Source organism: Bison bison, unplaced genomic scaffold (genome assembly GCF_000754665.1).
Source record: "Bison bison bison isolate TAMUID 2011002044 unplaced genomic scaffold, Bison_UMD1.0 scf7180017864309, whole genome shotgun sequence".
In the NCBI taxonomy this organism is placed as follows: domain Eukaryota; kingdom Metazoa; phylum Chordata; class Mammalia; order Artiodactyla; family Bovidae; genus Bison; species Bison bison.
This window is the reverse complement of record NW_011494881.1, coordinates 7926567-7952006: the sequence shown is the minus strand read 5'-3', so window position 1 is coordinate 7952006 and position 25440 is coordinate 7926567. Positions and strand designations below refer to the sequence as shown.

General features: G+C 37.7%; 1 protein-coding gene across 4 annotated transcripts in view; it reads right to left on the bottom strand.

Annotated features, from left to right (window-relative positions):
• The window catches only part of VCL (vinculin), a 113281-nt gene that overhangs the window by 60474 nt on the left and 27367 nt on the right, over positions 1–25440 (bottom strand). For all 4 annotated transcript variants that reach the window (XM_010852347.1, XM_010852349.1, XM_010852348.1 and 1 more), the window contains exon 2: positions 10079–10149. In XM_010852347.1, the coding sequence (XP_010850649.1) occupies positions 10079–10149 (71 nt within the window). The remainder of the gene's footprint in view (positions 1–10078; positions 10150–25440) is intronic.

Below are 25440 nucleotides of genomic sequence, written 5' to 3'. Positions count from 1 at the left end.
GTTCTTGCCTGGAGAATCCCAGGGACGGGGGAGCCTGGTGGGCTGCCATCTATAGCATCGCAGAGTTGGACACGACTGAAGCAACTTAGCAGCAGCAGCAGCAGCGTAAGTACCTATAAGCTGTTTACAAGCTTGTAGTCAGACTTAGAGCAAAACTGAGAGCTCAAAATATATTTATTAAAAACAAGAAATACTGAACATAAAAGAAATATTGAAAATAAGATATTCATATAATAAACTTAACTAAACAATGAATATAAGAGCAGAATTTAATGAAACAGATTTTGGGAAAAAATAATAAAATATAAACCCCCCCTAAGAGTGATAAGAAAAAAAGCAGAAGTCAACAATACTGAACAAAAAAGGAGAGATGAAATGGATAATTTCTTAGAAAAGAATCAGATTGCTAAAGCTAACTCAAAATGAATTTAATAAAACCTGAATTAGATAATAAAAGGAATCTGAAAGAGTAATCGAATTTCTTCTTCCTCTAAAGGACACCAGACCCAGAGAAAGTTTTAGAAACAAGTTTTGCCAAACTTTCAAGGATAGACAATCCTTTTGTTATATAAAATGTTTCAAAGACTAGAAATCTTATTTTATGAGATCAAAATAACCTTGATAACAAAACAGGGTAAGAAACAGAATAACAAAAGAAAATTATAGATCAAGACCCCTCAGGAACTAAGAAGCAAAGCCTTTTAAAAATATTAAAGTTGAATTTAGCACTGCATTTTCTTTTCTAAATCACAATCACATAGTGTTTGTCTCAGAAATGCACAGGTGGGATAATTCCCTGGGGGCCCAATGATTAGGCCTTCATACTTTGACTGCTGGGGCCTAGGTTTGATTCCTGGCCGGGGAACTAAGATCCAGCAAGCTATGCAGAGTGGCCAAAAAAGAAAAAGAAATGCATATACAGGTCACCATCAGAAAAGCTGATATTTATGGAGTAGACCAAAGACCATCTTACAGAGTAAAGGATAAAAACCACATGATTATCTGAGCAGATACAGAAAAAGTATTCAATAAAAACAAGCAATCATGACTTTTATTTTTAAAAAAAGGTCTTACTACAGGAGAATAAATTAGAGGAGACTCTTCTATGAAAAAAGCTTAAAAAGTAACTGAGTTTATTTGGAGAAAATGATTGAGAAAAAAAGATCGAGAAGTTCAAGAAGGAAGCTAATAATCAGGAAAAAAATTTTTCAGGTATTTTTACATATATTATCTCACTCATTTAAGCCTCACAGTAACTAATATGTTATGAGAAGAGATTCTTACAAGGAAGGGCAAAAAACATTCTTAGCATGCTAGATTGAGTACAAGCCTGGGAGTCAGATAGTCTAGGGTTTGAATCTTAACTCTGCCATTTATGTACTGTGTAACTTTCAACAAATTACTGTGAACTACTGAGTCTCAGCTTCCTCATCTGCAAGATGAGGTGCATTAAACAACAAAAGAAAGTACCAGCTCATAAAAGGTATTCAAGAAATAGAGCTATTTTTTTTTCAATTTGTTAATGTCGGAATTTTATTTATTTTCCATAGCTAAAATGTATTTACATTATTTATATATGCATTTCAAAGGCATTTTACTTTGTAGCACAGAAAATACACAAAACAATTATCCTCCAGGTATAGTTTCTGAATATTATTTTATAAATAAATCTTGTCTCATTTATATGCATATTGTCCATAACAGAAATAGAGCTATTTTTATAAGGTTCTCTTGCATCTACTAAGAAAAGAACAATAAAGATTTTAAGTAGATGGGGAAAAAAGCGCTAATTTTGCGAACGTCTTAATTTGAGAATGGACCTTTATAGCAATAGTGAAGGTAATAAGTAAGGGAATTTTAGTCGCTAATTACTTTTAGTGTTTCTGTTTATATTTGCAGGGTAGTGTTGGGGTAGCCAATGGCCTCAATTCATCTATATAATAAAGCAGTTGGATTATATAATCTCTATGATTTTTTTTAATTTTAAAATATTATGACTTTAACTTCTATATAGGTTAAGAACTGTGTGTGCAGTACATCACAAATTACATCCGTAAAATTCCTCCTTTGGAAATACTTAAGAAAACTGTAAATAGTTATCCTCAGAGTTGTATAAAGTTAGTTAAAAAACAAAAGGAAAATGTGAAAGTCACTCAGTCGTGTCTGACTCTCTGTGACCCCATGAACTATAGCCTACCAGGCTCCTCTGTCCATGATTCATGATTCTGCAGGCAAGAATACTAGAGTGTGTAGTCATTCCCTTTTCCAGGGGATCTTCCTGACCCAGGGATCCAATCAGGGTCTCCTGCATTGCAGGCAGATTCTTTACCATCTCAGCCACTAGGAGAGCCCATAAAGTTATTACTGCCTAAAAAAGAGAGGGGTGGACTACATGACTTCTTGGAAGTCAGATTATGAAAAGAACACGCACTTGGACACCACAAGACCATCAACAGGAAACATGCTCTTCCATTTACTTGAGCAAACTTAGGTGAGTTAATGTTTATCAAACCTAGACAGCAAAAGAGACACTGATGTATAGATCAGTCTTATGGACTCTGTGGGAGAAGGAGAGGGTGGGGAAATTTGGGAGAATGGCATTGAAACATGTATAATATCATGTATGAAACGAGTCGCCAGTCCAGGTTCAATGCACGATACTGGATGCTTGGGGCTGGTGCACTGGGACGACCCACAGGGAGGGTATGGGGAGGGAGGAGGGAGGGGGGTTCAGGTTGGGGAACACAGGCATACCTGTGGCGGATTCATTTCGATATTTGGCAAAACTAATACAATATTGTAAAGTTTAAAAATAAAATAAAATTTAAAAAAATGTTTATCAAACCTTAGTTTTCTTATCTATAAAATGAATGTATTAATACTTTGAAGTTGGTGTTCTCAGAATTACATGAGAAAATAAAAATACGTAAGTACCTCACCCAATAATACATAATAAATGTGAGTCCCCTTGGCCCCTTGAGTTTTCCTCAATCATGTTACTATGACTAGTCTGTTGGCAATGGAAACCAAAGTATTGCATGTTTCAAGTATTACTTGTTTACCTCTTAATTATTAAGGTATACAAAGTAAAATGAGGGTTAAATCCCTGCCAACATGTTTAGAACTCTCCCACAAGTTAATAAAATACTCAGAGTTCATTACTGAGAAGACTCAAAATTTCAATCATTTTTGTTTGAGAAAGTCTATGAAAAACAAGTAGTACTCAACTATGTTTAATATGGCAAGTTCAAAGGTGAACTATTTAAAGTCTAAATGCTTGCTCTAGGTCAAAGGTGCAACAAATCAGCTGGCAGATGCTACTTGGTCAGCTACGTTAAGTAACAAAAATCTCTTAAAGCAGCAATGGAAAGGATCACAAAAACACTTGGAAAAAAAAATTAGAATCACACCTTAGCCCCAGAGAAGCAAAGTGCATTGAGTATTAATCAAAGAATTAATACTTTAAAAAGATGTGCTGGCCACTTTCACCAAGAAGAGTGTTTGAAAATTCAGATTTCGTCACAAATTATTCAGAGTGTTCAAGATCAAAGCAATGAAAAAAGCTAATTATGAGGGCTTGTGATCTAAAAATACAGCACTACTACTTTTGGTCAGAAGAGACCTAAATTAAGTGTAAGCATGTTTAAATCCTTTAGAAATTTCTTTGTACATGAATATCAGTCAAGATAAAATTATATCAAATACAGACTATAACTGTGCTTACCTAATAAAGTTTAAGGGTCAAAACAAGACAATTTCCTAGGAAATATGATTAATGGCCATTCTGTACATTTCCAATACCACATACACCCTTTTACAAAGTATTTTAGGAACATTCTTTTATTTGATAGGCATAAACATTACAATATGTTTCAAAAATAGTCCAAACTAGTGACTCAATCCAAGTTTTGATGATTTCAAGCAGACTGTGCAGAACAGCCCTGAGACAGAGTGGCGACACCTCCCAGCTCTAAATGAAACTGTCATCTGCCTGCCAACAGACAAAATGCACTGTGCCCTTTTAAATAAGTTCATACCGCAAGACTACCTCACAGGTAACACTTTTGGACATGCTCAGACACTTTTGGACGTGCTCAGACACTGAACACCCCTGGGTAAGAGTCAAGAACTGCCTTCCTTATCCATTTCTGCTCCATTGCAGAAATAAGAATGAAATTCCACTGTATACCACAACAGCAATTTTTCTGAGGCAAATAAAATAGTTTGCCATAAACATTTTTTTACCTACAAGAAATCAACCTGAAGCAAATCCATGCTGACAGAAAATGAATCTGGTCGTTTTGACATACAGTTTACTCTCCTTCACTAACACCTACCTATTATTCACCTTGTATCGGCTATGAATCTTCCTGAAAAACTGCCTTCATTTTGTCATTCTACTTACTGTTCAAGAAGTGCAAAGTTTCCCTGCACCCAACTCCAAATTCCCCTACCTGGCCTCCAAGGGCTGCATCATGCGGCCCAGCTACCCAAGCTCAGTTCCCATCACTCCCACTGTGACTTCCTTTCCTCACAGCCCCCATGGCTGACTCATGCTATTCATTCCACCTGGAGTACTTTCCTTTCTCACCACACCTGTCCCCATTTCCAGTATGCTCCTTTTTCCCTCCCGCTATCCACCCAAGTCCCACTTCCTACATGAAACGTCTTCCTACTATTTCTACCTAAAATGATAGCACTCCTCAGAACTTCTATTACAGTTGAATCAGTCTGTTTTACACCTCTTCAATTTGAAACTTCTTAAAGCATTTTCTCAAAAACCTCTTTGCAGGGACTTTCCTAGTGGTTCAGTGATTAGGAATCCACCTTCTAATGCAGAAGATACAGGTTTGATCCCTGGTCAGGGAACTAAGATCCTGCATGTCTCAGGGCAACAAAGCCCATGGTCAGCAACTGGAGAGCCCTCATACCACCAACTAGAGAAAGTCCATGTGCTGCAACAAAGACCCAGTACAGCCAAAATAAATAAATATTAAAAAAGGAAATAATACAATACTGTAAAGTTTAAAAATAAAATAAAAAAATAATAATAAGAGAGCAGGAAAAAAAAAAAAGGAAATAAAAAATCTCTCTGTAATAGCAGGTCACCTTATTCACTCCATGATACACAGAAGAATAAAACTCTCATATATGACCTATCCTCTTGGGTATACCTGGAATTATGCACAGTTTTCAGCCACAATATCTATATTTCCACTAATTTCTCCCCCACTAAAGAAAGCATAATAAAAAGCTGGTGAACATATTATACTTCAATAAAAGGTAAAAGGAAAAAACTGAAACCTAGTGAGTTGGAATGAGAGGGATGTTATTATATATGTGATCTTGAATATGATCAATTTACACTGAAAAAAAAACCAAGCGCTTGTAAACTTTGGCACTTTATCACTATTACTAAATAATTTGTAATACATCTTACCAGTGATCATTCATAATAAGAATGATACAAACTGTTATTCTATGTAGGACTTAGCACACGACACACATAAAAAGTCATCAGTAAATACTCAATTAACCAATTAGTGTGTCTAGCCCATTAATCAATCAATTGCACATAAATATTATCGCTGCTGCCACTGCCTGATAACAGTGATTGATGACAATGACACAAAATAAAACATGGAGTACAGCAGCTGACTCTCCTGCTGCCAGACTCTAAGGGAACAAATGACTTCTTATAGGGTGAGTCTAAGCAATATTTTAACAGTATAGCATGACCATGGCACTGCTGAAGTCCATGAAGATCACACTGTCTATGGCAACCATCATGCAACCCTACACCTCTTGTGCAACAGCGTGGCTATTAATGCAATCTTCGGTAAAATTAGTAAATTGTAAACTCTATCTGCCAGTGCAGTCAGGGATCAGATAACTTTTGCTCCACCCAAGAACAAGTCTTCGTGTGACAAAGCAAATCTTGTTATATATTAAAATGGCCTTCAGTTTTATAATAACAAATTGCCAATCATTAGAAGTCCCTTATCCATAGTTACAACCCAAATGTATAATCTTTAGCTGATACTAAAACATTCTGTAACATTCCAGCATGCCCCCTTAATTGCCAGTCACACAATTAGACTATGATTTTAAGATCCCCTCAAAACCTGATAAAATCAAAGAATCTGAAAATGACATCTTTCCCTTTAAAAATCTCTACATCTACATCAGATTGCTTAGGTATAAATCCATCTATAGATCACCAGTCTTCTGTTTTCTTTAGCCCTGACATTTTAACAATCTAGAAGAGACTGATCTAAGAATAAATTTTTTAACTTATTTTTTAGTGTTCCCAAAGCAGACACTATTTAGAAACGCTTGTGAAAGTGGAGGCAGAGGAAGCACCAGTCTATCATGCCCTGGAAACTTCCAAACATCAACCAAACAGCCCAAAAGAATGTCCTACTCAACAGTTCCAAGGATGTCATTAATTGCTTCCATCTGTTTCCCTCTCTGTCCCCTCCCCATCCTAGTCAAGGCATCTACTAAAGCTATTTTTTGCTTCATTTTGCATTCCAAAGAAAAGTATAAAGAGGCCTGATGTTTTAAACCAAAGAATATTTATTTTTCTCCATATCTGGTTGATAACCACAGTCATATTATTTCTGTACTCCAGGTTATTTTCAGGTAACATTTCAGAGAGTGGCATATTAAGACATGTACTTTTAAAAAACTGCTCAGTAATTACTTCAGTTGGTCATAACACAATGTTTTCTTCTGACTCCTCAAGGAAACCAGGGATTTCCCCCCATAGTATGATAAAGGTTAAAACCTCTAAATGGTTTCATCCATTGATGATCCTTTCCTAAATCAATGGTTTCATTAAATGTTACACAAAGACAACTTCTAATTTGTCATTTATTCCACATTTACTGGTTAGAATTCCCCTCATCAATTAGGGCTATTAGGTTACTGTGAAATAAAGTACACATAGGAGAGAAAGGATAGTTATAATTTTTTTTCTCTTTTGATGAGAACTTTTAAGATCTACTCTCAGGAACTTTCAAATATACAATACAGTATTGTTAACTATATTCACCATGCTCTATGTTGTATCTCCATGACTTATTTATTTTATAACTAGAAGTCAGTGCTTTTTGACACATCCCTCCACCTCCCCACCTCTGACAACCACCCATCTGTTCTCTTTACCTACGAATTCATTTTTCAAAATATTCCACATATAAATCACACAATATTTGTCTTTCTTTGACTTATTTCACTTAGCATAAGCCCTCAGGGTCCATCCATGTTGTTACAAACAGCAGACTTTTCTTCTTTTCTATGGCTGAATAATATATATCTCACATCTTCTATATCAATTCACCCATTGATGAATACTTAGATTGTTTCCATATCTTGACTATGTAAAAGATGCTGCAATGAACAAGGGGTGCAGATAGATTTTCAAGATGAGTAATTTTGTTTCCTTAACATAAATACCCAGAAGTTGAATTGCTGGATAATGTGATAGTTCTATTTTCAATTTTTTGAGGAAGCTCTTAACTCTTTTCTTTAAATTTTCCATTACCAGAGTAAGGGGCTGGGGACCTAGTTACCACCAAGGGTGATCAACGAAGTTTTGCTTTGTTTTAAAGTTACCTACTCTTTTGAGAATGTCATCACAACTAGGGTACTCCTTAATTTTTCTAAGTCCCCAAGGAAGCCTGTGAGACAGCACACAGTGTATTTCAAAAGTTTATCTCTGGAAGTGAAGTGTGAACTGTTAGTTGCTCAGTCATGCCCGACTCTTTGCAACCCCATGGACTGCAGCCCGCCAAGCTCCTCTGTCCATGGGATTTTCCAGGCAAAGATACTGGAGTGAGTTGCCATTTCCTTCTCCAGGGGATCTTTCCGACCCAGGGATTGAACCTGGGTCTCCTACACTACAGGCAGATTCTTTACAGACTGAGTTCTGGGAACAAGCAGAAATCAGTTTCCTAAAGAAATTCATTTACCAATCAAATGATATTCAAAGACTTGAATGTGAAGGGTTAAAAGTAACTTTTTATAGGTTCATCAAGTCTAACTTACCAGATATTGAATTTCCCTATACACTATCTCATCAAGCTCTGTACCTTCCAGGGGGTGAGGGATAAATGGGTATAAGCTAGAGTTGTGTTTTTATTATAAACTAAATACAAGTTTAATTATAATACATTTAACTGCCAGCATTGGACTCTTAATTATTACCATGATGATGAAATGGCACATAAAGTAGGCTCATACTGGTCAGACCCGGAAGAAACCTAGGAGGCCACCAAGTCCAAGGAAGGCAAGTTTGAAAAGATACTCCCACAAAACAGACTGCAAAAAACAGATGCTTCTGGTACCTTACTTCCTAACACATGAACATTCTGCAGAATTAACAAAAACATAGTTCTGTAGAAGCACCCACTCAAGTAAGTTAGAAATAAGGCACCAATATGGGTGAAATTTTGCATCTGTTCAATGAAAATAATAAAGCATAAGGGAGATAAAAATAAAGGAACACTTTTTGCTTTATTTTGAATTGTGATATATCACATAGATACAGAAAATTGCAAAAGCCTATGTATAATTACAAAATAACCACTCATGTAACTGAACAGTTAAATCAAGAAATGGAACATTATTAACACTTTAGAAGCCCCTGCATTTCTCTCCCTCATATAGCCCTCCTTTTTCATTCTCAAAACACTACTACTCAGACTTCTGTGTTCATTATTTCCTTGTTCACCTTTATCTTTTTACCTTACAGGCATCCTTAAACAACACAATCTATTTCTAAATGGTTTTGAACTTTAAATAGATGGAATCTACCTACATATTATGAGATGGTTAGATGGCATCACCAACTCAACAGACATGAATTTGCGCAAACTCTGGAAGACGTGAAAGACAGAGAAGCCTGGCATGCTGCAATTCATGAGGTCGTCAAAAGTCAGACAGGACTTAGCGACTGAACAACAACAACCTATATATCTCTATCTCTATCATTCACTTCCCTAATTATTTTTGAGATTCATTCATTCTTTTTTTTAATTCATAAAATTGACCATTTTAAAATGAGATATTCTCATTACTTTTTACTACTAATATTCAACGGATGACTATACCATGATTGTTTTTATCCATTCCAATGTAGATAGACAAATGATATCATGAACAATGTTGATATCAGTATTCTTGTATATAGATCCTAGTGTACCAGGGTATAAGTTTCTTTAGGGAACATACTGGGAGGCAGTGAAACTGCCTATCTTCTGCTTTACTAATGACACATTGTTTCTCAAAGTGGTTGTACCAATTTACATTCCCAACAGCAGCATAGGGGTGTTCCAGTTACTCCACATCCACACCAACAACGGACAACATCAGACTTCTTAATTTAGGAGCTTATAATAGAACAATTTGTACTTTTCTGGTGACTAATGACATAGAGCACTTTCTCATCGGTTTAGTGGCTATTTGGATTTCCTTTCGTTTGAATTGCCTATTCAAATTCTTTGCCTCTTTTGTTTTTTAACCGAATAGTCATCTTATTCTTAATGACTTGTAGAGGTTCTTTTTTTTTTTTTTTTTTTTTTTTGTCTTATGCATCAGCCTTTACTTTTACTTAGGACTTGACTGTCATAAAGAAGCTTTAACTAATCAAAAGTTAGTAACTCTGCTTACTTTAGATAGGATAGGTCAAAATGCTTAGAAATTTAAATTTAAAATGCTACTGAAATATGTTACAATATTTTTTTTAAGTTTATATCTACAGTTATTGCTGAGCAAAAGTATTCAGTACATAATCCAGACTCATGCATGCTAAAATCAGAATGTTTCTAAATCATTTCCACTCTGAAAAACAAAATTCAGAAGTCATAGTTTGATTAAAAATTATGTCAAAAATGTTTAACACCAATGAATAAAATCAACAGTAGAAAACTTGAGTGTTGAAAAATGAAAAACTGAAACTTCAACTGTTACCAGAGCTTTATATATTTTAAAATTTCCTTCTACGATCACTATTTTTCCTTTCCTAACAAAAAGACTATTCTGCTTAGCAATAGAAGAATGTTTAATTACTTACTTAATAAATGCTGGTGGCATATCTCTCTTCAAAATCTGATCCTCAGTGGTTTGAACAGTCTCTTTTCCAACCTACAGGGAAAAAAAGATTCACAATTCAATTATAAATTCTCAGACTTTTAAAACTATTACTTAAACATATGGGAAAAATCACAAATAATCTATCATTTAAGCTTCTGGATTTGAAGATAATTTCTAGTTTTATTTTTAAATTATCAGGATTGATCCTGTATTTCCTTCCGTAATATACTTGGATAACAATATGGAGTGCAAACATAAAATATAATCCTTTCTCTAGAGTAATTAATTTGAAGGCACCATTGAGCACACTGAGTGAAAAAAAGAAATTCATCATTGAGAATATGTATGTGTGTATTTATTTATGTTTAATCATAAACTGCCACATCTCTCAAAGACTACACGAAGTACATGAATCCAGTTAGGTAGGTTAAAATGTCTATTCAGAAAATAATTGACATTACTGGAACTGGGAAAATATATCAAGCAATTATAACTCTGAAACTAGAACCAAATATATGAAAATACACAGCTTAACTAGTAATCAACATGATGTTTTCCCTAATCATCAGTTCAGTGGCTCAGTAGTGTCCAACTCTTTGCAAGCCCATGGACTGCAGCACGCCAGGCTTCCCTGTCCATCACCAACTCCCGGAGCTTACTCAAACTCATGTCCATCGAGCCAATGATGCCATCCAACCATCTCATCCTCTGTCATTCCCTTCTCCTCCCACTTTCAATCTTCCCCAGCATCAGGGTCTTTTTCAAGGAGTCAGTTCTTTCCATCAGGAGGCCAAAGTATTGGAGTTTCAGCTTCAGCATCAGTCCTTCCAATGAACATTTGGGATTGATTGGTTTGATCTCCTTGCAATCCAAGGGACTCTCAAGAGTCTTCTCCAACACCACAGTTCAAAAGCATCAATTCTTTGGTGCTCAGCTTTCTTTATAGTCCAACTCTCACATCCATACATGACTACTGGAAAAACCATAGCTTTGACTATTGGAAGCTTTCTTGGTAAACTAATGCCTCTGCATTTTAATATGCTGTCTATTAAATTGCATAGCTTTTAATAGACAATAGGTTGGTCATAGCTTTTCTTTCAAGGAGCAAGCGTCTTTTGATTTCATGGCTGCAGTCATCATCTGCAGTGATTTTAGAGCTCAAGAAAATAAAGTCTGTCACTGTTTCCATTGTTTCCCCATCTATTTGCCATTAAACAATGGGACTGGATGCAATGATCTTAGTTTTCTGAATGTTGAGCTTTAAGCCAACTTTTGCACTCTCCTCTTTCACTTTCATTAAAAAGCTCTTTAGTTCTTCTTCGCTTTCTGCCATAAGTGTGGTGTCATCTGCATATTAGATGTTATTGATATTTCTCCTGGCAATCTTGATTCCAGCTGGTGCTTCTTCCAGCCTGGCATTTCACATGAGGTACTCTGCATATAAGTTAAATAAGGAGGGTGACAAAATACAGCTTTGACATACTCCTTGCCAGATTTGGAACCAGTCTGTTGTTCCATGTCCAATTCTAATTGTTGCTTCTTGACCTGCATACAGATTTCTCAAGAGGCAGGTCAGGTGGTCTGGTATTTCCATCTCTTGAAGAATTTTCCACAGTTTGTTGTGATCCACACAGTCATAGAGCAACTTGAAATCATATATAATGCTACATGCTGTAATGGAATAGATAGTTTTATCCCCTGCTGGTGGCAATGTAAAGTGGTACATTCTCTTTGGAAAAGCATTTGCTAATATGTGTTAAGCGAAAAGCAAAGGAGAAAAGGAAAGATATTCCCATTTGAATGCAGAGTTCCAAAGAATAGCAAGGAGAGATAAGAAAGCCTTCCTCAGCGATCAATGCAAAGAAAGAGAGGAAAACAACAGAATGGGAAAGACTAGAGACCTCTTCAAGAAAATTAGAGATATCAAGAGAAGATTTCATGCAAAGATGGTCTCGATAAAGGACAGAAATGGTATGGACCTAACAGAAGCAGAAGATATTAAGGAGAGGTGGCAAGAATACACAGAAGAACTGTACAAAAAAGATCTTCATGACCCAGATAATCATGATGGTGTGATCACTCACCTAAAGCCAGATATCCTGGAATGTGAAGTCAAGTGGGCCTTAGAGAGCATCACTACGAACAAAGCTAGTGGAGGTGATGGAATTCCAGCTGAGCTATTACAAATCCTGAAAGATGATGCCGTGAAAGTGCTGTACTCAATATGCCAGCAAATTTGGAAAACTCAGCAGTGGCCACAGGACTAGAGAAGGTCAGTTTTCATTCCAATCCCAAAGAAAGGCAATGCCACAGAATGCTCAAACTACTGCATGATTGCACTCATCTCATACGGTAGTAAGCAATGCTCAAAATTCTCCAAGCCAGGCTTCAGCAATATGTGAACCGTGAACTTCCTGATGTTTAAGCTGGTTTTAGAAAAGGCAGAGGAACCAGAGATCATGCCAATATCCGCTGGATCATTGAAAAAGCAAAAGAGTTCCAGAAAAGCATCTATTTCTGCTTTATTGACTATGCCAAAGCCTTTGACTGTGTGGATCACAATAAACTGTGGAAAATTCTGAAGGACATGGGAATACCAGACCACCTGACCTGCCTCTTGAGAAACCTATATGCAGATCAGGAAGCAACAGTTAGAACTGGACATGGAACAACAGACTGGTTCCAAATAGGAAAAGGAGTACGTCAAGGCTGTATATTGTCACCCTGCTTATTTAACTTATATGCAGAGTACATCATGAGAAATGCTGGGCTGGAAGAAGCACAAGCTGGAATCAAGATTGCTGGGAGAAATATCAGTAACCTCAGATATGCAGATGACACCACCCTTATGGCAGAAAGTGAAGAGGAACTAAAAACCTTTTGATGAAAGTGAAAGAGGAGAGTGAAAAAGTTGGCTTAAAGTTCAACATTCAGAAAACGAAGATCATGGCATCTGGTCCCATCACTTCATGGGAAATAGACGAGGAAACAGTGGAAACAGTGTCAGACTTTATTTTTGGGGGCTCCAAAATCAACGCAGATGGTGATTGCAGGCATGAAATTAAAAGATGCTTACTCCTTGAAAGGAAAGTTATGACCAACATAGATAGCATATTCAAAAGCAGAGACATTACTTTGCCAACAAAGGTCCGTCTAGTCAAGGCTATAGTTTTTCCATTAGTCACGTATTGATGTGAGAGTTGGACTACAAAGAAAGCTGAGCGCCGAAGAATTGATGCTTTTGAACTGTGTTTTTGGAGAAGACTCTTGAGAGTCCCTTGGAATGCAAGGAGATCCAACCAGTCCATCCTAAGGGAAGTCAGTCCTGGGTATTCAATGGAAGGACTGATGCTGCAGCTGAAACTCCAATATTTTGGGCACCTGATGCAAAGAGTTGATTCATTGGAAAAGACCCTGATGCTGGGAGGAACTGGGAGCAGGAGAAGAAGGGGATGACAGAGGATGAGATGGCATTACCAACTCAACGGACAGGAGTTTGGGTAAACTCCGGAAGTTGATGATGGACAGGAAGGCCTGGCGTGCTGCGATTCATGGGGTTGCAAAGAATTGGACACGGCTGAGCGACTGAACTGAACTGAATATGTGTTAAGAAATGAAACTGTTCTATCTAAGAATTCCAGTTATGAGAATATACCCTATAAGCAATAATACCAAGTGTGGTAATCACAATATTTCTAAAAATATTCACTATCGTGCTAGTTAAAAAAGCAAAAACATTTTTAAAAAACTTATCCAACAATGAGGAACAGTTAATTAAATTAAGATATATCTTTAGACTTAGTACTATGCAGCCATTAAAACAATGGTTATAAAGACTCAGCACTATGGGAAAATGTTTATGATGTTATAATTCATTCAAAAGGATAAATAAAAAATAATAAGTACACTATGATTAAAACAAACCCCTAAATCATTATTATAAGGCCAAAACCCTGAAAGAATATAAAACAAAATGTGTTTATTAATGCTTGCAAAATTTTGAGTGAATCTGTATCTGTATACTCTGTCTTCTAATTTTCTGAAATGTGAATATAAAATTTTTATCTTTTAAAAAGTAATATTAACATATTACTCTGGGTTACTTAGGTGCAGTTATTTCCTATCAAATGATTTTAGTAATTATCTGTCATTTTATACTAAAATCTTTCCAAAAAGTAATGGTTAAAATTTTTTTTTTAATTTAAAATACTGTCACATTAACCAGATTGTGTGTATCTTTATATGTTTTTACTATACTACAAATGGTATGTATACTTACCCTTTCTTCAAAATCATTCCTATGTAGGGCTTGGATGTCAATTTTTCTTTAACTATATCATATTACAAAGTAATATAGAAGAAGCAAACTTTTATATAAGGGGTAGTGAAATTTACCCTATTATCAATATAAAACTATTTAGGAGTGTTAAATCACAAATATGAACCAGATTTCAATGCAGAAATTTATGAAATTTTTAAAACCCAGAATGGAAATTTTCTCAATCCTATTATTTAACTTTTTATTGAGTTTTAAGAAGAAAAACTAGTTTAAAAAATCCCAAATGCACAGTAAAGCAGCTACAATAAATAATACAATAAATAATTCTCAAGAATTACCAGTCAGGCATGAGTTAATGAATACAAGTTTTTTTCTCTCAAGTTAATAGCTCAGAAAAAAGCAAGACACATATACCACTGTGTAATAGCCAGTGCTTTTGTAGACAATAGACAGTCTGTATCATAATAAAAGCCTTTCAGATCAGCAGCTAGTTCTCTAGAGTTTCTCAGATCAAAACATGACAGAATATTTCCAGATGTATTGTTCACCAGAGTTTCCAACAAAACTTAGCCATTCAAAAAGCTGTAGGCCATGACTTCATGAAGGAAAAGATGAAGTTCAGGAAAAAAGTCACTAGTTCATTCTAAGCATAAAGGGCTTAGAAAGATACTCACACTTAGATAAATGACAATCCCTTTTATCTTACACACCATGTGTACACATACAGAGCGAGAGCTAGAGAGAGACAAGAGCAGAGAAAGAGTGAGCAAACTGGGGGAGTGGGGGGAGTTCCTCTTATATCTCCTCTAGAAAGTATTGAGATATTCAACATTATTAACATATACTGAATGCAACTGCATGTGCAGTCACTGTCTAGGTACTTTACACAAAGCAGAAGTAAAAATAAAGTTTACTGCCCTCATGGAAGTTATATCCTAGTGGGAGTAGACAGAGATAGCACAAAACTAAACACAGAAATAAACAACAACAACAAAAAATCATGCCAGGTATTAGTAAAGATGATGCTATGAAGATTATGTGGTTGGAGTGAAAAGAGAAAGAAAGTGTAAAGTGAAAGTGTTAGTAGCTCAGTTGTGTCCAACTTTTTGCAACCCCATAGACTACAGTCCACCAGGTTCTTCTGTCCATGGAATTCTCCAGGCAAGAATACTGGAGTGGGTAGCTGGGAGCCACAGAGAGGACAAAGAAGTAACACTGGAGCTGAGACTCTGAAGCTGAAGAAGAACTACATATGCAGGAGCTGGGAAAGAATAATCCAGAGGGAGAAGCAAGAAAATGACCCAATGCAGGAAAGTTTGGGTATACCCAAAGAGCCCTAAACAGGCCAGAGTGGCTAAAGCTCAGTGAGGAGGGGTGTGGTGATAAGGCTGGGTTTTCAGAAGAAGGCAGGCGGGTTAGATCACAAACAGCTTTTTAAGGTCAGGTTAAGATATTTGGAATCTTTTCTAAGTACAAGAAGCCGGAGAGCTAAACAACAGACTGACTTGATCTGATTTCTTTTTTAAGCTTTGGCTGCACTGGGTGGAATCTTCCCAATCCAGGGATCAAACCCGTGTCTCTTGCACTGGCAGGTAGATTCTTATCCACTGGGCAACCAGGGAAGTCCTGATATTTTTTTAAGGTCATTTTGCCTGTTATAAGGAAAAGTGATCTTTGCAGGCAAGAGGAAGCAGAAGGACCAGTTAGGAGGCTACTATAGTCATCCAGAGGAATGACAGCAGTGACTTAAGACATGAAAGTAGAAATGGAGAATTCATTTTCTTCGAGGAAGAGTTAATGGGACTTGCTCTTGGAATGGGTGAAGTAGGAATTAGGGAGTGGACTGAGAGAAAAAAAATTTGAAATGACACGTAGGTCAATTAAGTAAAATGTCTTCAAAGGCAGCAATGCCAGAAGGCTGATATATAGCAAAGATTTAAGATAAAAAGATAAAACAATCATGAATATACCAGGCAAAACAATGAAATAGTTTTTCAAATAGCAAGTATTCTGACCCCAGTAGAGGTAATTACTAACGAATGAATCCTATTGGGACTTCTCTGGTGGTCCGGTAGCTAAGACTCTGAGCTCCCAATGCAGGTGGCCTGAGTTCAATCCCTGGTCAGGGAACTAGATCCCACATGCCACAGCTAAAGAACCCACATGCTTCAGTGAAGACAGAAATCACACATGCTGCAACTAAGACCTGGCAAAGCCAAATAAATAAATAAATTTTTTTTAAAAAATGAATTCTATTAAAATATTTTGTCTCTTTTGTAAAGATAAAGGTACAGGAAGAAGAGAAATAGACAATAAAAACATACTCAAGGGCTACTTATTTAAAAGCTATTTTTAAGTACTGAAGTGATGGGTACTAAATTGATTATTTTAAGCTGCATTCATATCCGCAGTAATAGTATCCATAATTGCTCTGATCTTCAATACACTCAGCCTATAATTAGGTTACATACAATGAATGGCTATTTTTAAGGTACACATAAAACATGTTTATGTAGAATGAATGCCATTTCACTTGGGGAATTGATTTTTGGCAATGCTGTCCAATAGAACTTTCCGTTACAATGGAAATGCTCTATTTATGTTCTATTTAATTTGTGCCACCCAATACAGCAGCCATTAACCAAGTGTGGCTACTGAGCACTTGAAATATGGCTAGTGTAAGTGAGGAACTGAATTATTACTTTTATTTCACTTTCATTAAATTTAACCTTTTTTATTAAGACTTTTTCATTGGAATATAATTGCTTTACGATGTTTTGTTCCAAACTGGGAAAGGAGTACATCAAGGCTGTATATTATCACCCTGCTTATTTAACTTATATGCAGAGTATAAGAGTACCTCAGAGTACATTTCACAGAGTACCTCATGTGAAATGCCAGGCTGGATGAAGCACAAGCTGGAATCAAGATTGCCAGGAGAAATATCAATAACCTCAGATACACAGATGACACCACACTTACGGCAGAAAGTGAAGAAGAACTAAACAGCCTCTTGATGAAAGTGAAAGAGGAGAGTGAAAAAGTTGGCTTAAAACTCAACATTCAGAAAACTAAGATCGTGGCATCTGGTTCCGTCACTTCATGGCAAATAGATGGGGAAATAATGGAAACAGTGACAGACTTTTATTTTCTTAGGCTCCAAAATCACTGCAGATGGTGATTGCAGCCTCCAAAATCACTGCAGATGGTGACTGCAGCCATGAAATTAAAAGATGCTTGCTCCTTGGAAGAAAAGTTATGACCAACCTAGATAGCATCTTAAAAAGCAGAGACATTCTTTTGCCAGCAAAGGTCCATCTAGTCAAAACTATGGTTTTTCCAGCAATAATGTATGGTTGTAAGAGTTGGACTATAAAGAAAGCTGAGCGCCAAAGAATTGATGCTTTTGAACTGTGGTGTTGGAGAAGACTCTTGAGAGTCCCTTGGATTGCAAGGAGATCAAACGAGTCAATCCTAAAGGCATCAGTCTGAATATTCATTGGATGAAGGACTGATCCTGAAGATGAAACTCCAATACTTTGGCCACCTGATGCGAAGAACTGACTCATTTGAAAAGACCCTGATGCTGGGAAAGATTGAAGGCAGGAGGAGAAGGCGACGACAGAGGATGAGATGGTTGGATGGCATCACCCACTCGATAGACATAAGTTTGAGCAAACTCTGGGAGTTGGTGATGGACAGGGAAGCCTGGCGTGCTGCAGTCCACGGGGTCTCAAAGAGTCAGACACGACTGAAGGACTGAACTGAAACTTGTGTTAGTTTCTGTTGTACAATGAAGTGAATCAGCTCTGTGTATACATACATACAACTCCCACTTGGACCTCCTTCCCACTCCACGCCACCCATCTAGGTCATTGCAGAGCACCAAGCTGAGCTCCCTAGGCTATGCAGGGAGCTATCTATTTTACACATGGTAACGCTTTACATCTGGGATGAATTGGGAGATATGACTATTTTTTAAACAGTCATTTTAGGTTTACAACAAAATTAAGGAAAAGATATAGAGATTTCCCATACACTCCCTGCCCCCATACCCTCCCTGCCCCCATACCAATTCAATTCATTTCAGTCACTCAATCATGTCCGACTCTTTGCGACCCCATGGACACCAGGCTTCCCTGTCCATCACCAACTCCCAGAGCCTACCCAAACTCATGTCTATTGCGTCAGTGATGCCCCAACTATCTCATCCTCTGTCGCCCCCATACCAATAGCCTCCCCTATTATCAACACCCCCCACCAAAATGGTACATTTGTTAAAACTGATGAGTCTACAATTGACACATCATAATCACCCCAAATTCATAGCTTACATTACACTCTTTTCTTGGTGTTACACATTCTATGAATTTAGACACATGTATATTGACAGGTATCCATCATCATGGTATCAAGCAGGATATTGCCCTAAAAATCCTGTGTTCTGCGTTTTCATCCCTCTTTCCACCCAAAACCCCTGGAAAATACTGACCTTTTTACTGTTTCTACAGTTTTGCCTTTTCTTTTGAACATCATATAGTTAGACTCACATGGCATGTAACCTTTTCACACTGTCTTCTTTCATTTAATGTGAATTTATGGTAGCTGTGGCTAGCAGCTACCATACTGGACAACTTCAGTCTATGGAACTTGCACTGTTTTCTAAACTGGTCTTCCTGCCTCCAGACTTCCTTAATTCACTCTTCATACATCTGGTAGGTAAATGTTGCTTTTTGCCTTTGCTACTTGGTGTCTTCACAGAAGAAGCGAGCTGGGCCTGGAGAGACAGCAGTTGCCAGGTGGAGGAGAGAGGGATCAGACAGACCAAGCACAAAGAAGAGCACAGGCCAAGGCTCAGAAGTGTTTGAGCACACGGTTAACTAGACAAGAAAAACAGGCTGGAAATGAAAGGCTAACTGGAGTCAGCCTGGGAAGGGCTTTGTATGCCAAAGTGAAGGCAGAGAGGATTATGTAACTTAACCTGCCCATTTATTCAAAGGCTGTCATCCTTTGTACTAGATCTGGATCTTTTCAATTCGGTGTTCCATCACTTTATCAAGTATCAAGTCAAGAACTTCAAAGAAGCCAGTTTCTAAAGATATGCAGGACCATAAAGGTATCTCCTATATGTAAACAGCTGACAAAAGTCTACGGAGGAGAGCCAGAGACAAAACTTCCTGTTTTTAAGCCATCAACCAGGAGATAATACTTTTCCTTCTCTCTCCCCACACTATCAAAACAGAAACAGTTTCTACAGGAGGCATTTTTTCCAAATAAAAAGAATAGAACAATTCAGAAAGGGATTCACAAAATGCCCTTTGTTAACTAGCAAGAATCTTCACGGCTCATAGGAAAACATTATTCCTGGAGATCAACGTTAATATGGGGAAGCGTATGATTTCCTAATACAGACTACAACTGAGCAAACAGGAGGGTCAGTGGTAATCTTGACAAATGCTTCTTGAACCTGTGCAGTACCAGGTCATCATAATTCTTGACAAGTTATGTCAAATGTTTGCTACATACATGTTAAGAGCACATGTGTGGGAATTTGGTGATTTGATTTCTAGTTACAGCTTTTCCCAGGCAAGAATACTGGAGTAAATTACCATTCCCTGCTGCAAATAAATGACTATGTGACCTCAAATAAATCATTAAATTACTCAATTATTTCTTCCATACTACATGATCTCTTTAAGTGTCTCCCTACTTGTCTACTGTGTGCTGACCAAACTCTCTTTTAGCTCTCTGAGGTAGAAAATCTATTTTCTCTACCTTATGATCTCATTTTCTACCTCAAATTCTTTGAAGGTATAAAACGATTAATAAATACAAAATGTAATAGCTCTCATTTCCTACACATATTATACGTATGTTTTATGACTGTGAGATGCCTAAAGTAGATGCCTGATTTTTTTAACCTTAAAATAAGCCTTATTCCCTCTGGCAAAAAAAGACCTGTATGGTAAGGTTTGTTTTTTTTTTTTTAATGAATAAAAAAGAATGACATATAAGGTCTTAGTTTTATATTATAGTCTTAAATCCTGAGCAGGTTTTTCAGGTCAGCATTCAACAACAACCCTTTCAAAGTAATCCAGCTTTACAGTAAATACATTTTATGGCTTCCAAACTGCATTCCTTTGCTTAAACTCAGATTTTTGGTTCTATTCAATGCTAAAATAATTTCTTTTATTTTCTTCTTCAGAGAACCGCTTCTAACTCTTGAGGCCCAATTCCACTTCATTCAATGAATAGGCAGTAAGTGCCAACTATGCGTCTGCTAGGTGGTGAAAGAGAATGAGATAAGAAATAAAGCATCCTTAGACATATAAACTGAAATAATGGTAGTGAATGAGTAAAAGACCTGGGGGCATTTTTAGGGGCTTGGCAGGAAGCCCTGTTTCTTTTGAAGAGCTCTTACTTTGTTCCATAGTTAATTTAAATATCTTTTGTTCATTCTGTGACTTTAGTGCCAAGTTACTTGCAAGAAGCCTTTTGTCTTCAGCTGTTGTTATACTCTTTTATCACTATTTATCTCAATTTGGTTCAATAATAGAGATATGGTTTCTTTTTAGCAAAAAAAAAAAAAGCTTGGCTGATTCAAGTCACTTCCCAGACTAAAAAGTATGTTAATGCAGATGTCTCCCTTAGCGAGACTAAGTGTAAGAAAACTGGAAGACAAAACACAGCAAGTTGGACTTGTGTTAGTGATTTGTACTGTACAAGCGGTAACTATAGAGCATTATATTAAAATGGTGGCAGGGAGATGGTAATCAACAGAAGTTGCTAATGTATTTAGACAAGAAGATACAAATGATGAAAACGTAACCCTGACTTACAGTTAAGGTGACAGTGGGCCGAGCCAAGGTATGAGGTCAACTGACGGACCTATTGATTGTGACCAGACAAGGGAATATGCATTCATCTGCCTATTAGCTTGGCTCAGTATGAGGCTGATCAATCTATTATTTGGAACAGCCATTCTGATAGGTTGTTGTTGTTGCTGAGTCACTAACAAAATGAAAAAGCTGATATGACACCAGAACAACGACATTTCCGATTCTTTGAGACCCCATGGACTGTAGCCCACCAGGTTCCTCTGCCCATGGGATTTCCCAGGCAAGAATACTGAGGTGGGTTGCCATTTTCTTTTCCAGGGGATCTTCCCAACCCAGGGATCGAACCTGCATCTCCTGCTTGGCAGGTGGATTCTCAACTACTAAGCCACCTGGGAAGCCCATTCTGATACATAGCCATGTCCAATACTATCTGTGGGTCATACAAGGGTAGTAAAAATGTATGTGTTTCAATATCAGCAACACTTTTGATTGTTTTCCTACAATGGTTGGTGACGGACTTGTGATCCATCCACTCGCTCACTGGTTCCTTTTGTATCATTCAAAGATGACACACCAGGGACTTCCCTGGTGGTCCAGTGGTCAAAACTCCACGCTTGCAATACAGGGACTGGGAATGCAATCCCTAGTCGGGGAACTAAAATCCCACATGCTGCCCGGAGTGGCTAAAAAATAAAAGCAGAAGCAGGGTTTAAAAAAAAAATGACACACCAGAGCCAAATGTCTATGTATTTAGTTTTAAAATTTATTTTTGGCTACACTGGGTTTTCCATGCTGTGTACAGGCTTCCTCTAGTTGCACTGAGGGGGACTACTCTCCAGTTGCGCAGGCTTGTCATTGCGGTGTAGAAAGCATGGGCTTTGTAGTTGTGGTACAGGGACTTAGTTGCCATGCGGCATATGGAATCTTCCCAGACCATGGATCTGGATTCCTAACCACTGAACCAACAGGCAAGTCTCAGAACCAAGTTTTTAAAAAGCCACATATACCAGAAAAATTAGGACTCTTTAACCTACTGTGATTTCTAACTCATTCATTTAATCAAGCACTTACTGAGAACTTCATACATAATAGCCATGCACAACACTGAGTGTGATGGGAACAAAAAAAATAAGTGAGACGCAGGCCTTGCCCTTCACAGACAAGACAAATGCTTAAATAAATCATTGTAAGACAAGATAATGCTCTAACAGAGTTACATCCAAGCTTCACAGAGGAAAAGAAACTCTAAGAAGGCCAATAAGAGTTCTCCAGGAGTGATGGGACTTGGGGAAGAAAGAAGAGGTTTCCAATGACGGAGAAGCATATGTGAAATTATGGCCAGTTCAGGGGACATAAACCTACCCAGCTGGAACAAAGGGTATTGGGTGGAGAAAAGGTATAGAGAGTAGGAAGCTGGAGGAAAAAAAATGCCACATCAGGGAGGGCCCTATGTGCAATGTACTTAGACTTCACTCTCTAAAGCAGTGGGAAATTATTTTATGGTTCTAAGGAAAAGACATATTAGGTTTATATTTCAACAAGAAAAACTCAGGAGAAACAATGGACCAGAGGGAGAAAAACTAGAAATACAAGTTCATTTGTTAATTCATTTATTCAATCAAATATTTATATAACATACCATGTGCCAAGTATTAAGACATGGCCCCTGACCTCAGGGAGCTTAGAGTCTCAGTAAAAGATAAACTAAAAGTGAACTAAAGCAGCAGCAGTACAGATGGATATGAGGGCAGATGTAAGAAATCCATCTAAATCCATCTACATGACACTCAGTCCAAATAGAGGGCAACGGACATGCCCAGACTTCTGAATCAAGTGACTTGGTAATGTCAGGGGAAGCACACTGACAAACTGCCCATCCTGGCCAGGCACCATGGTAAACATTCACATGAGTTATTTTATGACAGGAGGTCTCAGAACACGGAACTAATAAGCCACCACCAAACAGAAGAATTTGGGAAAGGTCAAAAGGAGAACCACATGTTTGACCACCTCCCAAAATCCTTCTTGCTGGCATCCATCTTGGCTAAGCAATGTGTGCGCCACCAGGAAGGCCTCTAAGTCAGAATGATTGGCCAAAGACGACTAGGAAACTAATCCTATCACCATAAAACCCGAGGCTGCGAGCCACGCGGCAGAGCAGTTCTCCTGGGTTCCCTTACCCTACTGCTCTCCAGCCGGGTGCCCCTTCCCAATAAAATCTCTTGCTTTGTCAGCTCATGTGTCTCCTTGGACAATTCACTTCCAAGTGTTAGACAAGAGCCCACTTTTGGGCCCTGGAGGGGTCCCCCTTCCTGCAACAGTCATACCTGTAACGGAGGACGACAGCCAGCTCCAAGACAGAAACTAATTCTTATCTATGGGATGTTCAGACGCAGATAAGCAAATGTTCAAGGAGAAATCATAGAGATGATTCCTTAGTTTAATTAACTGGGTTGAAGAAATAGGTTGTGGCTGGTGGAATCAGCTGATGAAAAGAGCTGAGAAGGGAATGTGTGAGTGCAGGGTCAGGGAATGGTAGAATTGTGTCACGAAAATCAAAGGGATAGAGTTTCAAGAAAGTGAAAAATAGTGTCAACTCTAGAGAAAGGTTAATGGTTTCCAGTACATTTACAGAGTTGTACAACCATCACCTGTATATTGTCACCCTGCTTATTCAACTTACATGCAGAATACATCATGTGAAATGCCAGGCTGGATGAAGCACAAGCTGGAAGCAAGATTGCCAGGAGAAATACCAATAACATCAGATATGCAGATGACACCACCCTAATGGCGAAAGTGAAGAGGAACTAAAGAGCCTCTTGATGAAGGTGAAAGAGGAGACTGAAAAAGTTGGCTTAAAACTTAACATTCAGAAAACTAAGATACGGCATCTGGTTCCACCACTTCATGGCAAATAAATGGGAAAATCACTATGAACAGTGACAGCAGCCATGAAATTAAAAGACACTTGCTCCTTGGAAGAAAAGCTATGACAAATCTAAACAGCATATTAAAAAGTAGAGATATCACTTTGCCAACAAAGGTCCAGATAGTCAAAGCTATCGTCTTTCCAGTAGTCATATATGAATGTGAGAGTTGAACCATAAAGAAGGCTGAATGCCGAAGAATCGATGCTTTCAAACTGTGGTGCTGGACAAGACTCCTGAGAGTCCCTTGGACAGCAAGGAGATCAAACCAGTCAATACTAAAGGAAATCAGTCCTGAATATTCACTGGATGCTGAAGCTGAAGCTCCAATTCTTTGGCCACCTAATGCGAAGAGCTGACTCACTGGAAAAGACTCTGATGCTGGTAAAGATTGAGGGCAGGAGCAGAAGGGGGCGACAGAGGATGAGATGCTTGGATGGCATCATCAACTCAATGGACATGAGTTTGAGCAAACTCAGAAGACAGTAAAAGACAGCAAAGCCTGACATGCTGCAGTCCATGGGGTCGCAAAGAGTTTGACAAGACTGAACAACCCAACCATCACCACAATCAATTTTTGAACATTTTCATCACCCCAAAAAGAAACTGATTAGCAGTTCCCCCTTCATTTATCCCCAACCCTTTCCCACCTCCATCTAGCCTTAAGCAACCACTAATCTACTTTCTGTCTCTATAGATTTATCTAGTATAGGTATTTGATATAAATGAAGTCATACAATACGTGGTCTTTACTGAATGGCTTCTTTCACGTTGTAGCATGTATCAGTACTTCATTGTTTTTCATTGACAAATAGTTTTCCATTGTATAGTTATACTACATTTTTATTATCACTCATCAGCTGATGGACATCTGTATTATTTCTACTGTAGCTATTATGAACAATGCTACTATGAACATTAGTGTAAATGTTTTTGTGTGGACATATGTTTTCATTTCTCTTGAGTAGATACCTAGATGTAGAATTAATTGCTAGATCATTCCCACAAGCAATGTATGAGAGTTCAAATTTCTCTACATCCTTGGCAACATTTGTTATCATTTGCCTTTCTTATTACTATAGCCATTCTAGTACAGTGGTGTTATGACCAACCTAGATAGCATATTGAAAAGCAGAGACATTACTTTGCCAACAAAGGTCCGTCTAGTCAAGGCTATGGTTTTTCCTGTGGTCATGTATGGATGTGAGTGTTGGACTGTGAAGAAGACTGAGTGCCGAAGAATTGATGCTTTTGAACTGTGGTGTTGGAGAAGACTCTTGAGAGTCTCTTGGAC